General features: G+C 40.8%; 1 protein-coding gene across 2 annotated transcripts in view; it reads left to right on the top strand.

Annotated features, from left to right (window-relative positions):
* Positions 1-13,510, top strand: part of zgc:153039 (uncharacterized protein LOC767698 homolog) — a 205,526-nt gene that overhangs the window by 183,389 nt on the left and 8,627 nt on the right. For both annotated transcript variants that reach the window (XM_034167797.1, XM_034167798.1), the window contains exon 12: positions 6,932-7,078. In XM_034167797.1, the coding sequence (XP_034023688.1) occupies positions 6,932-7,078 (147 nt within the window). The remainder of the gene's footprint in view (positions 1-6,931; positions 7,079-13,510) is intronic.

Below are 13,510 nucleotides of genomic sequence, written 5' to 3'. Positions count from 1 at the left end.
CATTGTGATGGTGTACTGAAGCAAAATTACAAAAAATTGTGTCTCTGTACAAATTCTTGTGGACATAACTGTAGATTACCGTTGCGCTGGGGTAGGTACAGAAACAAAAAATTGTTATTCTTCTTCACCGCTTGGTAAAGATTTGTTATTTCAAACTATTAAGCAATTTGTGTTTTGTGCTTGGCTATGTTGGTTTCTTGTTTTATGTCGTCACTGAAATCAGACCTATGAGAATACAGCACAGCATTGCTTAACACCAAGGCTGAGCTAAACAGTTGTTGTTTTGAGTCACTGATCTTTATTATGATCTGCCACATGTAGTAATATCTCTATGTTTTCAACACGAGTTATTGCAGATTTAAATTTCTCACTAAATGTGATAATAAGTGATTAATATTTACAGTGGTATGTAAAAGTTGTGCACCCTTGACTATTTCCATGATTTTCCTTTATAAATCATTGATTGTTTGGATCAGCAATTTCAGTTAAATATATCATATAGCAGACAAACAGTGATATTTGAGAAGTGAAGTGAAGTTTATAGGATTTACAGAAAGTGTGCAATAATTCTTTAAAAAAATTAGGCAGGTGCATAAATTTGGGCACCCTAACAGGAAAAAATACATCAATATTTAGTAGATCCTCCTTTTGCAGAAATAACAGCCTCTAAATGCTTCCTATAGCTTCCATTGAGAGTCTGGATTCTGGTTGAAGGTATTTTGGACCATTCTTCTTTACAAAACATCTCAGGTTTGTTGGTTTCTCAGCATGAACAGCCCACTTAAAATCACACCACAGATTTTCAATAATATTCAGGTCTGGGGACTGAGATGGCCATTCCAGAACATTGTACATGTTCCACTGCATGAATGCCTTAGTAGATTTTGAGCAGTGTTTAGGGTCGTTGTCTTGTTGAAAGATCCAGCTCTGGTGCAACTTCAACTTTGTCACTGATTCATGAACATTGTTCTCAAGAATCTGCTGATATTGACTGGAATTCATGTGACCCTCAACTTTAACAAGATTCCCAGTACCTGCACTGGCCACGCAGCATGCGCTTTCCTTGGAATGCTGTGTTTTTTCAGCCATGCATACTGCCCCTTGTTTTGTTCAAATAACTCAATAAATAATAATTATTGCACACTTTCTGTAAATACTAGAAACGTCACTTCATTTCATTTCCCAAATATCAGTGCATTCGTCTGCTGTAGGATATATTTAACTGAAATTTCTGATCAAGACAACCAATGATTTATAAAGGAAAATCATGAATATTCTCAGGGGTGCCCATACCTTTGCATAAAACTGTATGTATGTTGTAGAAAATAATCTTGATGAAAGCAATCTTAGGATTTCCAGTAATGGTCTATTAATGCCTTTACAGAAAAAATCCTTTTATTGTGGAGATCATGAAGTAAGAGTTTTCAGCACTGGCTACACATTTCACTCGCTGTCTGCAGCACATGCAGCAAACTCCACAAAGACTGCACAACTTGACAAGAACAGTCACTGTGTTAAATGAGAAGAAGTAAGTTTTGTATAGGCCTTTACGCCTGTTGCTTGTCTTCAGATTCCTTAGCATAAAGCAGACGAGCGTCTACGACTCCCACTGGATGGGATGCTAGTCCGACACATCTTACTTCTCCAGCCAAGACCAGCACCCATTTACAACTGGAAAAAAGTGAGACAATACAAATTTTAACCAAGGATACAGACAGGTAGCATGAGTGGGATTTGAGCAGGTCAGCTTCTTATTCACTTAGAGACCTGCTCTTAAATGAGGGGCTCTGGAGTCCATCTGTTGTCCACCACTTCACTTATTAATGTCTTGGTTAAACACATATTCACACACACAAAGCTGACATTTTCTTTCCTGTGGAAGTGAGTGTATCTGAGTGCAGCTATGCACGATCACTGCATATTGCTGTAGTCATTGATTATTTTCATTGTCTGTGAGGGTTTTTATGCATTGATTGGAAAATGGGACAAACCCTTTAGCCTCCAGATCTAAGTGCTTTCCACTGGGGGAAAAAAAAAGACTTGCTCATTATCCACTCAAGAGTCCTCTCATTTGAGCACTGATGAGGCATTTGGGTTTGAGGAATATGGAGTCATTCATATTATTATTATTATTAATTATAATAATAATAATTAAAACTAGTGTGTTGCCCGTGGAGATCCACAGGCTCTAGATTGGATAGTGTTTATAAAATAGGTAGCTGACATTTTTGAAGTGTGGTAATAAATTATGCAAAATTTCTATAATGAGTTGGAATGGTGTGCGAGTCCAGAATGTTTTTAGAACCTTAGACCTTAGACCTCAACAGTTTTAGAAGAAGAACTGAACCTTTTTATTTCTTGTTAATTACATAATTTTATTCATGTTAATTTACTGTCTTAATGTATTCATAAATTGTTTAGGTTCTTGATATATACAACCCCTGGCAATAATTATGGAATCACCGGCCTCGGAGGATGTTCATTCAGTTGTTTAATTTTATAGAAAAAAAGCAGATCACAGACATGACACAAAACTAAAGTCACTTCAAATGGCAACTTTCTGGCTTTAAGAAACACTATAAGAAATCAGGAAAAATAATTGTGGCAGTAACGGTTACTTTTTTAGACCAAGCATAGGGAAAAAATATGGACTCACTTGATTCTGAGGAATAAATTATGGAATCACCCTGTAAATTTACATCCCCAAAACTAACACCTGCATCAAATCAGATCTGCTCGTTAGTCTGCATCTAAAAAGGAGTGATCACACCTTGGAGAGCTGTTGCACCAAGTGGACTGACATGAATCATGGCTCCAACACGAGAGATGTCAATTGAAACAAAGGAGAGGATTATCAAACTCTTAAGAGGGTAAATCATCACGCAATGTTGCAAAAGATGTTAGTTGTTCACAGTCAGCTGTGTCTAAACTCTGGACCAAATACAAACATGGGAAGTTGTTAAAGGCAAACATACTGGTAGACCAAGGAAGACATCAAAGCGTCAAGACAGAAAACTTAAAGCAATATGCCTCAAAAATCGAAAATGCACAACAAAACAAATGAGGAACGAATGGGAGGAAACTGGAGTCAACGTCTGTGACCGAACTGTAAGAAACCGCCTAAAGGAAATGGGATTTACATACAGAAAATCTAAACGAAAGCCATCATTAACACCTAAACAGAAAAAGACAAGGTTACAATGGCCTAAGGAAAAGCAATCGTGGACTGTGGATGACTGGATGAAAGTCATATTCAGTGATGAATCTCGAATCTGCATTGGGCAAGGTGATGATGCTGGAACTTTTGTTTGGTGCCGTTCCAATGAGATTTATAAAGATGACTGCCTGAAGAGAACATGTAAATTTCCACAGTCATTGATGATATGGGGCTGCATGTCAGGTAAAGGCACTGGGGAGATGGCTGTCATTACATCATCAATAAATGCACAAGTTTACGTTGATATTTTGGACACTTTTCTTATCCCATCAATTGAAAGGATGTTTGGGGATGATGAAATAATTTTTCAAGATGATAATGCATCTTGCCATAGAGCAAAAACTGTGAAAACATTCCTTGCAAAAAGACACATAGGGTCAATGTCATGGCCTGCAAATAGTCCGGATCTTAATCCAATTGAAAATCTTTGGTGGAAGTTGAAGAAAATGGTCCATGACAAGGCTCCAACTTGCAAAGCTGATCTGGCAACAGCAATCAGAGAAAGTTGGAGCCAGATTGATGAAGAGTACTGTTTGTCTCTCATTAAGTCCATGCCTCAGAGACTGCAAGCTGTTATAAAAGCCAGAGGTGGTGCAACAAAATACTAGTGATGTGTTGGAGCGTTCTTTTGTTTTTCATGATTCCATCATTTTTCCTCAGAATTCAGTGATTCCATATTTTTTTCCCTCTGCTTGGCATATTGCTTTAAGTTTTCTGTCTTGACGCTTTGATGTCTGCCTTGGTCTACCAGTATGTTGGCCTTTAAGAACCTTCCCATGTTGTTAGTATTTGGTCCAGAGTTTAGACACAGCTGACCGAGGCCGGTGATTCCATAATTTTTGCCAGGGGTTGTACACACTATTATTTTCAGTATTATTATTTTTTATTTTATTTTATTGTTACTTCTATTTCATCATTTGATTTTTAAATGGACCACAATGCAAGTAAGTGTTTTCACTTTCTTGTGTCATCCATGTATTTTTAACGCATTGACAATTATATTATGTACTTACAATGAACTTAGTAAATAAAATCATGCATGCACGCTTTTAATATAGAGATGATTTACTGCCCCCTGCTGGATTGGCGTGTGAGTCCAGAATGTTAATATCAATGTCCATCATTCAGTGTTGTTAACTCCCCCACTGCCGACTGAATAGATATAGAAACTCCTTTGTTCCTATATCAATCACAGTCCTTAACAAATTTCATAACAAACACCGCTAACAATCAGGTTCAGTAGGAGGTCTTAAATTTTGTATTTTTTATTAACTGTTTATGTCTTGTTCTGTATCTCTGTATGGGTCATGATTTCTGAGAGGTCCAAGACAAATTTCCCCACTGGGACATTAAAAGTATCTATCTATCTATCTAACTAATATCTGTAGTTTCTCTAAAAGTATTAGTCCTATCAACATTCCATTTTGGCGACATTCATCCTTGAACCAAAACACAAGCATGCCAAACGGCAAATGTCAACTCTCCCCCATTTGTCTGTGGTCAAAATTGCACACATGCACGCATGCTTTTATTTTTACACACCCACAGACAGGTGGTGGGGGAAGACATCAAATGCACTCTTCTTCTCACTCATGGTAACGGCAAGATGACACGTAACTAAACTGATTAAACCAATTGAACTACAAAAACACAATAAATCAATAACACTAGCAACACTGTTAAACTAACATGAACCACAGTAACAACATTTAACGCCCCAAAACCTTGAAATGCCACAGTGCATTGTAGCAGAAAGTCCATTATTCACTGTTGATCAAAGCTATATAATAACAATATGAAGTGTTTTTAAGTCAGGTATTTCAAAGTGATTCACAATATAAAACATGTGAAAGACACAAAATTTTCATTCCCTTTCTGCTACTTATCCAGGTTTGGGTCACAGTGGTAGCAACTCACTCCACACTTCCCCATCCTGAGCCAAACACTCTAATTCTTCCTGGGCAATCCTGAGACATTCCCAACCCAGCTGAGAGAGGGAATCCCTCCAGTGTGTCCTGGGTTTTCCCTGGGGCCATCTTCTACTTGGACGTACGTGGAAGGCTTACCTACGAAGGCGACCAGGGGGCATTCTCACTAAATGCCACTTCAACTGGTTCCTTTGCATATGAATGAGCAGCAGCTTGACTCAAGAATCTCTCCTCGATTGTTGAGCTTCTCACCCTGTCCAGGAGTGTAAGCCCTTATACTCAGCAGAGGAATCTCATTTCTGCTGCTTGTATCTGTGACCTTGTTCTTTTGGTCATTACCCAAAGTTCATGACCATAGGTGATGATAAGGGTGTAATTCGACAGGAGTCTCACCTTTCAGCTCACCATGACAGTCCAGTACTGTGTCCGGAGGACACAAGAAGTTAAAAACACACATTATTTCCAGAAATAAAAGAAAACAAGCATATAGAACCAATGAAGATTTAACAGAAACAGGGTGAATTTTAGGCTAGATTTATTTTCATACATAATTATTCTCTTTTGTTTTAAGTTGATCCAGTTGTTCTCTCCTTTAAATCGGAGTACAAACAATAATTATACCCGTAGAAGAGAATAACACCAATTATACCTGCTTGGAGATATTGCACATACCCCTACATGGGGGTATTGTTTACAGTTCTGTGTCCATCATTGTGTCAAACCCACCAAAATACAAAACACAACAGTTTGAAAGAAAAGTGGCAGGAACAAGTCATAAAGAAAGAAGGAAAAAAGGAGATATGAAAGAGTAAATATGAGAAGAAAGAAAGCTAAAGGAAAGACTGAATTTATGCTGGGATCAACAACAGTAAAATGACACATCTATTTTGTGAACAAAATATAACTCTCGATTTGATTGAATTTGGACCATACTTTATTGAATGGTTGAGGATCAGCCAGGAATAACATGGTTTTGATTTTGACAAAACTAATCATCAAGGTAAAAAAAAAATGGCCAGTGTTTATTTGGGGGATATTTGAATACCTATGTTGAGGAATTGGTGACAGGTACACTTACTATTAAACAATAATATGAAGATATATATCTTTTTCTTTTATAATCCCTCAGCCTATAATAGGCAGAAAGGGTATTGTCCTTATCTCGTCTGATAGGTGGGCATTGGACAGCATCAACAATTGGCTTGGTAACGCAATTGCTCTACAATGGAGAGACCTAGGTTCACCAAAGTTAGAGGAAAGGTGTATCAGGTCAAGACCTTGGTTGAGTTAAAAAAAAAACAAAAACGGATGACCTTAACCTTTAGGTCAACGTCACAGGCCATGAGGTCTTGCTAACGCCACAGGAATTCTACCACTCAGGGATTTCACTGCCATGGAGGCTGAGGGGTACTACTGGCACCCACCAGTATTTTTAGTTGATTACCTGACTTTTTACCTTGGGCAACCTTGAAAGTTCAAACTCATCTAGAATGGCTATTTTGGGGAATTGGTTTACAGATACCCCTATAGCTTCTACTTAAATGTTAATGTGATACCCATACATATTGATGTTGTTGAATAATTGATGGCTAGCCTGTTTATTTGTGCTTTTCTATACGTGTTTTTCTCCATCACTCTCACTCTGTGCTGCCACTTTTGACTCCCCCCGCAAATCTCAGCATCTCATTCAGTGAATCTCTGGTTGGCATTTTGTTTTTCAGCCCATCTTCTCTCCACTAACAATTCGTTCGACTGTCCGCTCTAACATTTCTTTCCATCTTCACAGACACTTTACCCTCTGACCCGCTACAGTCCCAGTATGACTCTTGGTTGTCATTGGTGGACCATCTGAACATCAAAGCCTTCGTCAACCTGACGCTCGCCGATTCTGTGCGCCATGGTGTCCAACATCTCCTCTTCATCTCTGGACTAGGTCAGTGCCACCATCACCATCATTATCACCATCACACAACAAGTCTCATTCAAGAAAAGTTCAGTGATCTTAAGCTGTTACAAGACCTTTTAAATGGACTGCATTTATATAGCGCTTTTCCATTTTTCAATTTATTTTCATTTATATAGCGCCAAATCACAACAGAGTTGCCTCAAAGCACTTCACACAGGTAAGGTCTAACCTTACCAACCCCCAGAGCAACAGTGGTAAGGAAAAACTCCCACTGAGGAAGAAACCTCAAGCAGACCAGACTCAAAGGGGTGACCCTCTGCTTGCGCCATGCTACAAACATAAATTACAGAACAATTCACGGACGAATATACAAGAAATGCTATTGGCGCACAGGACAGGAGGATCGCCAACATGAATACAACTCCCATCTTTGGATGGAGCTGCACCTTAAACAGAGAAAAAACAGAATGAGGCATCAGAAAGACAAAAAATACTGTATAATTTGCCAGCATTACAGAACAGCAGAACAAGAAAAACAGAGAAATACTAAGGTGATCGCCGGCCACTAGCCCTAAACTTCACTAAAAGACCCCAGAATTTAGGTGAAGTTGAGGCCGCAGCCCGCTCCAGTTACTAATAAATGAATTAAAAGAGTAAAACGCATAAAACAAAACTGTACCATTATGCTAGCCATATGAAAGGGAAAATAAGTGTGTCTTAAGTCTGGACTTGAAAATCTCCACAGAATCTGACTGTTTTATTGACGCAGGGAGATCATTCCACAGAACAGGGGCACGATAAGAGAAAGCTCTGTGACCTGCAGACTTCTTATTCACCTTAGGGACACAAAGTAGTCCTGCACCCTGAGAACGTAAAGCCCGGGCCGGTACGTAAGGTTTAATTAGGTCAGCTAGGTAGGGAGGTGCCAGTCCATGAATAATTTTATAGGTTAGTAGCAGAACCTTAAAATCTGTTCTCACTGGGACAGGAAGCCAGTGAAGGGATGCCAAAATGGGTGTAATGTGGTCGAGCTTTCTGCTTCGTGTCAAAAGTCTGGCTGCAGCATTTTGAACCAATTGGAGACCCCTAATGCTAGACTGCGGTAAACCAGAAAATAGAACATTGCAGTAGTCCAATCTAGAAGAGATAAATGCATGGATCAGGGTCTCAGCATCAGCCATAGACAGGATGGGACGAATCTTCGCTATATTTCACAGGTGGAAGAAAGCAGTCCTAGTAATATTTCTAATGTGGAGGCCAAAGGACAACGAAGGATCAAAAATTACCCCAAGGTTCCTCACTTTGTCAGTGTGATGTATGACACACGAGCCGAGGCTGAGCGTTAACTGGTCAAATTGATGCCGATGTCTCACTGGACCAAGAGCCATCATTTCAGTCTTATCAGAGTTTAAAAGTAGGAAGTTTCTAGACATCCAACTTCTCACTGCTGCAAGGCAATCTTCTAAGGATTTCATGTGAACGAGATTACCAGCAGTTATCGGCATGTATAACTGAGTATCATCTGCATAGCAGTGAAAGGTAATCCCAGAAAGCCGCAATATGTGCCCAAGGGGTGCTATATAAAGGGAGAAAAGCAGGGGGCCTAAGATAGACCCCTGTGGTTTAATCAATCAATCAATCAATCAATTTTTTTATATAGCGCCAAATCACAACAAACAGTTGCCCCAAGGCGCTTTATATTGTAAGGCAAGGCCATACAATAATTATGTAAAACCCCAACGGTCAAAACGACCCCCTGTGAGCAAGCACTTGGCTACAGTGGGAAGGAAAAACTCCCTTTTAACAGGAAGAAACCTCCAGCAGAACCAGGCTCAGGGAGGGGCAGTCTTCTGCTGGGACTGGTTGGGGCTGAGGGAGAGAACCAGGAAAAAGACATGCTGTGGAGGGGAGCAGAGATCGATCACTAATGATTAAATGCAGAGTGGTGCATACAGAGCAAAAAGAGAAAGAAACAGTGCATCATGGGAACCCCCCAGCAGTCTACGTCTATAGCAGCATAACTAAGGGATGGTTCAGGGTCACCTGATCCAGCCCTAACTATAAGCTTTAGCAAAAAGGAAAGTTTTAAGCCTAATCTTAAAAGTAGAGAGGGTGTCTGTCTCCCTGATCTGAATTGGGAGCTGGTTCCACAGGAGAGGAGCCTGAAAGCTGAAGGCTCTGCCTCCCATTCTACTCTTACAAACCCTAGGAACTACAAGTAAGCCTGCAGTCTGAGAGCGAAGCGCTCTATTGGGGTGATATGGTACTACGAGGTCCCTAAGATAAGATGGGACCTGATTATTCAAAACCTTATAAGTAAGAAGAAGAATTTTAAATTCTATTCTAGAATTAACAGGAAGCCAATGAAGAGAGGCCAATATGGGTGAGATATGCTCTCTCCTTCTAGTCCCCGTCAGTACTCTAGCTGCAGCATTTTGAATTAACTGAAGGCTTTTTAGGGAACTTTTAGGACAACCTGATAATAATGAATTACAATAGTCCAGCCTAGAGGAAATAAATGCATGAATTAGTTTTTCAGCATCACTCAGAGACAAGACCTTTCTGATTTTAGAGATATTGCGTAAATGCAAAAAAGCAGTCCTACATATTTGTTTAATATGCACTTTGAATGACATATCCTGATCAAAAATGACTCCAAGATTTCTCACAGTATTACTAGAGGTCAGGGTAATGCCATCCAGAGTAAGGATCTGGTTAGACACCATGTTTCTAAGATTTGTGGGGCCAAGTACAATAACTTCAGTTTTATCTGAGTTTAAAAGCAGGAAATTAGAGGTCATCCATGTCTTTATGTCTGTAAGACAATCCTGCAGTTTAGCTAATTGGTAATCACTGCAGATTTGAAACATTTAGGAACAGATCCAGAAGTTAAAGAAAGATTAATAATTTCCAGCACAGTCGGCCCAAGAGTGGGCCACAGGTCCTTAAACAGTTTTGTTGGTATAGGATCAAATTAACAGGTTGTGCTTTTTGTTGACATTACAAGTTTTGTCAGCATGCCTTGTGAGATACTGTCAAATTCTGTAAATCTAGGTAATACCTCAGTAGTGGCGCCCACCTCAATAGCAGGGTGTAGTGGCTGGGTTAAGGCATGCCGGCATATGTTTAACCTGATGTCTTCTATTTTCTTTCCAAAGTAATCCAGGAAATCTTGTGCTGTAAAAGGAGAGCGAACTACAGGTGGTTGTCCATGCATAAGTGTTGCCACCGTGTCGAACAAGAACTTTGAGTTTTGCTTGTTTTTGTTGATCAAATCAGAGTAGTAAGTCCGCTTTGTAGCCAGTAATGCATGCTTATAGTCTAAGATAGCATCACGCCACGCAAGGTGAAATACTTCTAATTTTGAACGACGCCATTTCTGTTCTAGACCTCTTGCTTTATGCCTGAGGTCACGCAGATAATCATTGAACCAAGGTGACTGTGATTTGGGGGAGTGTGGTTTTAACACTGATGGTGCAATCATGTCGAGTGTAGTTTTGAGCACTGAGTTTAAACTGTCCACAAGTCTGTCTACTGACTGGGTATTTGTCAAATGTGAAGCTAAGACATCAGGTAGTCTAGCTTCAAGTTCAGTCTTAGTTGAGGAGTTGATGCATCGCCGTAATGGTATATAAGGTTGTTGTTCCACTAAACACGGCAGCGAAACTGTAAACTTAATAACTGAGTGATCAGACATCACTGATGTAAAAGGCATGATGTTAATATTCGTGACAGCAATACCACATGCGAGAACCAGATCCAGGGTATTTCCACTAATGTGCGTCGAATCCCGAATGCATTGCCGAAATCCTAATGCATCCACAATTTCCATAAATGATTTGCAGAGGGGATCAGAAGTCTTATTTATATGAATGTTAAAGTCACCAATGATCAGAATGTTATCTACACTAGTTGACAAGTTAGAGATGAACATACCAAATTCATCTAAGAATTCAGAATATGGGCCAGGAGGCCTATATACAGTGACAACGTAATACGACTGATTTTAATTCTTCTGACCTTGGCAATGTGTAATATCCTGAGCAGAGTGGAGAATCAGATGCTCAAACGAGTGATATTTGTAACCCCCAACAGCTAATAAGCTAAACCTGAATTTATAAATAAGAGCAACACCCCCGCCTTGCTTCGCATCACAAGGGTCGTGACTAAATGTATAAGCTGGTGGGCAGGCCTCATTAAGGAGAGGACAGTTGTAGGTTTAAGCCAGGTTTCACATAGCCCAATCATAGCTAAGTGATGATCAATAATTAGATCATTGATCAACAATGATCTTGAGGACAGTGATCTTATGTTAATGAGACCCAGTCTAAGGACCTCAGTGGGGTTGACAGTTGAACTGTTTGGGATTACGGGTGGTTCCAGAGTAGCATATATAAGATGCCTCGAAGTAGGTTTAGGTTTAAGGCATTCCATGCGCGTTGTAGGTAGCAGACACGAAATCTTTGCTATTGCTGGAACAACCACTGGGCCATCCTCAATTTCAACATCATCCAATATAGTAATGAGTATTAAGTTTGGAAAGCATATTCCTCTATGATTTTTATGGACATGAGTACGGAAGCAGGCCACAGTCTCAACTTGTTGAAATTCCCTCCCTGGCAAATAAACTGCACTATCACCATAGTGGATTTTCTGCACTTAATTCCCCGCTAAGCTAATGGATTCCACACCCACATTTGTCATAAGCCTTGCAGGGTCTCTAATCACCTGCTCCGTGGCCTGCTGTAGATTCCTAATGTTACCTTCCCTGTAGAGCTCTATCAATGTTCGCAGACAAGATGGCGGCGCCTTCCGCAGTAGGGTGGAGGCCGTCCGGCATCAACAAGCCACGGCGGCCCCAGAACAAAGGCCAGTTATCAATAAAGCTAAAGCCTTGCTGTCTACAAAACTGCGCCAGCCACCTATTTAACGATGTCAGCCTGCTAAACACCTCATCAGTACCCCGGGAGGGGAGGGGACCAGAGACTATTAATCGATGCCGACACATCTTTCTATGTGCAGCATCAGCACCCTAAGATGAGATGCAGTGTCAGGAGCTCTGGCCCCAGGAATACATTTAACGTCAGCCGGCGTTTGTAACCTGACTTTGCAGGTGATAGAAACCCTTATCACTAAAGTCCGGTGTTTCGGCCTGGAGACAGGAGTGGAAGTCACTTGTGGGCTCAGAGAATTCACATCTGGCAAATCCAAGAGGGAGAACCGATTCACAGTTCGCACTGGCGAGTGTGATCAGGGTGCCACACCGGGCACTAAGCCATACGAGGCTTCCTCCGCCTAGCCACAGTCCGAAAGCCGTCCTCCACAGCTGGCGTTTCTAAGCTGATGCTAATGGGCTCGCTAGCCGGCCCAACACTAAACTCATCTGGAGTGCCCGTATCATCTAATTCCACTGCGCTAAGAAGCTGCTCTAACTTACGGACATGGCTCTCTAAGAGAGCCACCCTATCTTCCAACATCACGCAGGATTTATGGAGGGTGTAAAGTAGAATTAGTAGTGTACTTTGTGCACTAAGAAATTCAAGAATGTAGCCAAGCAAACACAAGCTTACCAATAATGGATAAGCTAACCACTCCTAAGGCTCACACAGACGCAAAGAAATTTATTAAAATTCACAGCAGTTACACTGAAAAACTAACAGAAGTGTTAAACAGGTAAAAAAGCAGCAGCTATAAAATACAATAAACAGTTAATTAACTAACAGGAGTGTAAAAAAATGAAATGAAAAAATGATGACGTGGGTCCGAAATAGCTAACGCAAGCTAACCGATAGCGCAAATGCTAGCCGCTCCTAAGATTTTACACAGAAGTAAAATAATTACTTAAAATTCACAGCAGTTCGACTGAAAAACAAACAGAAGTATTAAATGGGTAAAAAAGAACAGCTATAAAAAGTAACGACGGAGAGGGGAGGGGTCGACCTAGCTAGCCAAAGCTAACTGCTAGCCGAGGAACAACTAGCAGTTGTTCCTCGGCCTCCTTTAGCAGTAACGGTACTTGTAATAAGTGTAGCTTATTCGTAGCTTTGGAGGCCAGGCTGGGCGAATTGGAGACTCGGCTCCGCACCGTGGAAAATTCTACAGCTTGCCAGGCCCCTGTAGTCGGTGCGGACCAAGGTGGCTTAGCCGCCGTTAGTTCCCCCCTGGCAGATCCCGTGCAGTCGGGAAAGCAGGCCGACTGGGTGACTGTGAGGAGGAAGCGTAGCCCTAAACAGAAGCCCCGTGTACACCGTCAACCCGTTCACATCTCTAACCGTTTTTCCCCACTCGACGATACACTCGCCGAGGATCAAACTCTGGTTATTGGCGACTCTGTTTTGAGAAATGTGAAGTTAGCAACACCAGCAACCATTGTCAATTGTCTTCCGGGGGCCAGAGCAGGCGACATTGAAGGAAATTTGAAACTGCTGGCTAAGGCTAAGCGTAAATTTGGTAAGATTG

This window comes from Thalassophryne amazonica, chromosome 4 (assembly GCF_902500255.1).
Source record: "Thalassophryne amazonica chromosome 4, fThaAma1.1, whole genome shotgun sequence".
In the NCBI taxonomy this organism is placed as follows: Eukaryota; Metazoa; Chordata; class Actinopteri; order Batrachoidiformes; family Batrachoididae; genus Thalassophryne; species Thalassophryne amazonica.
This window is presented reverse-complemented; position numbering and strand designations above follow the sequence as displayed.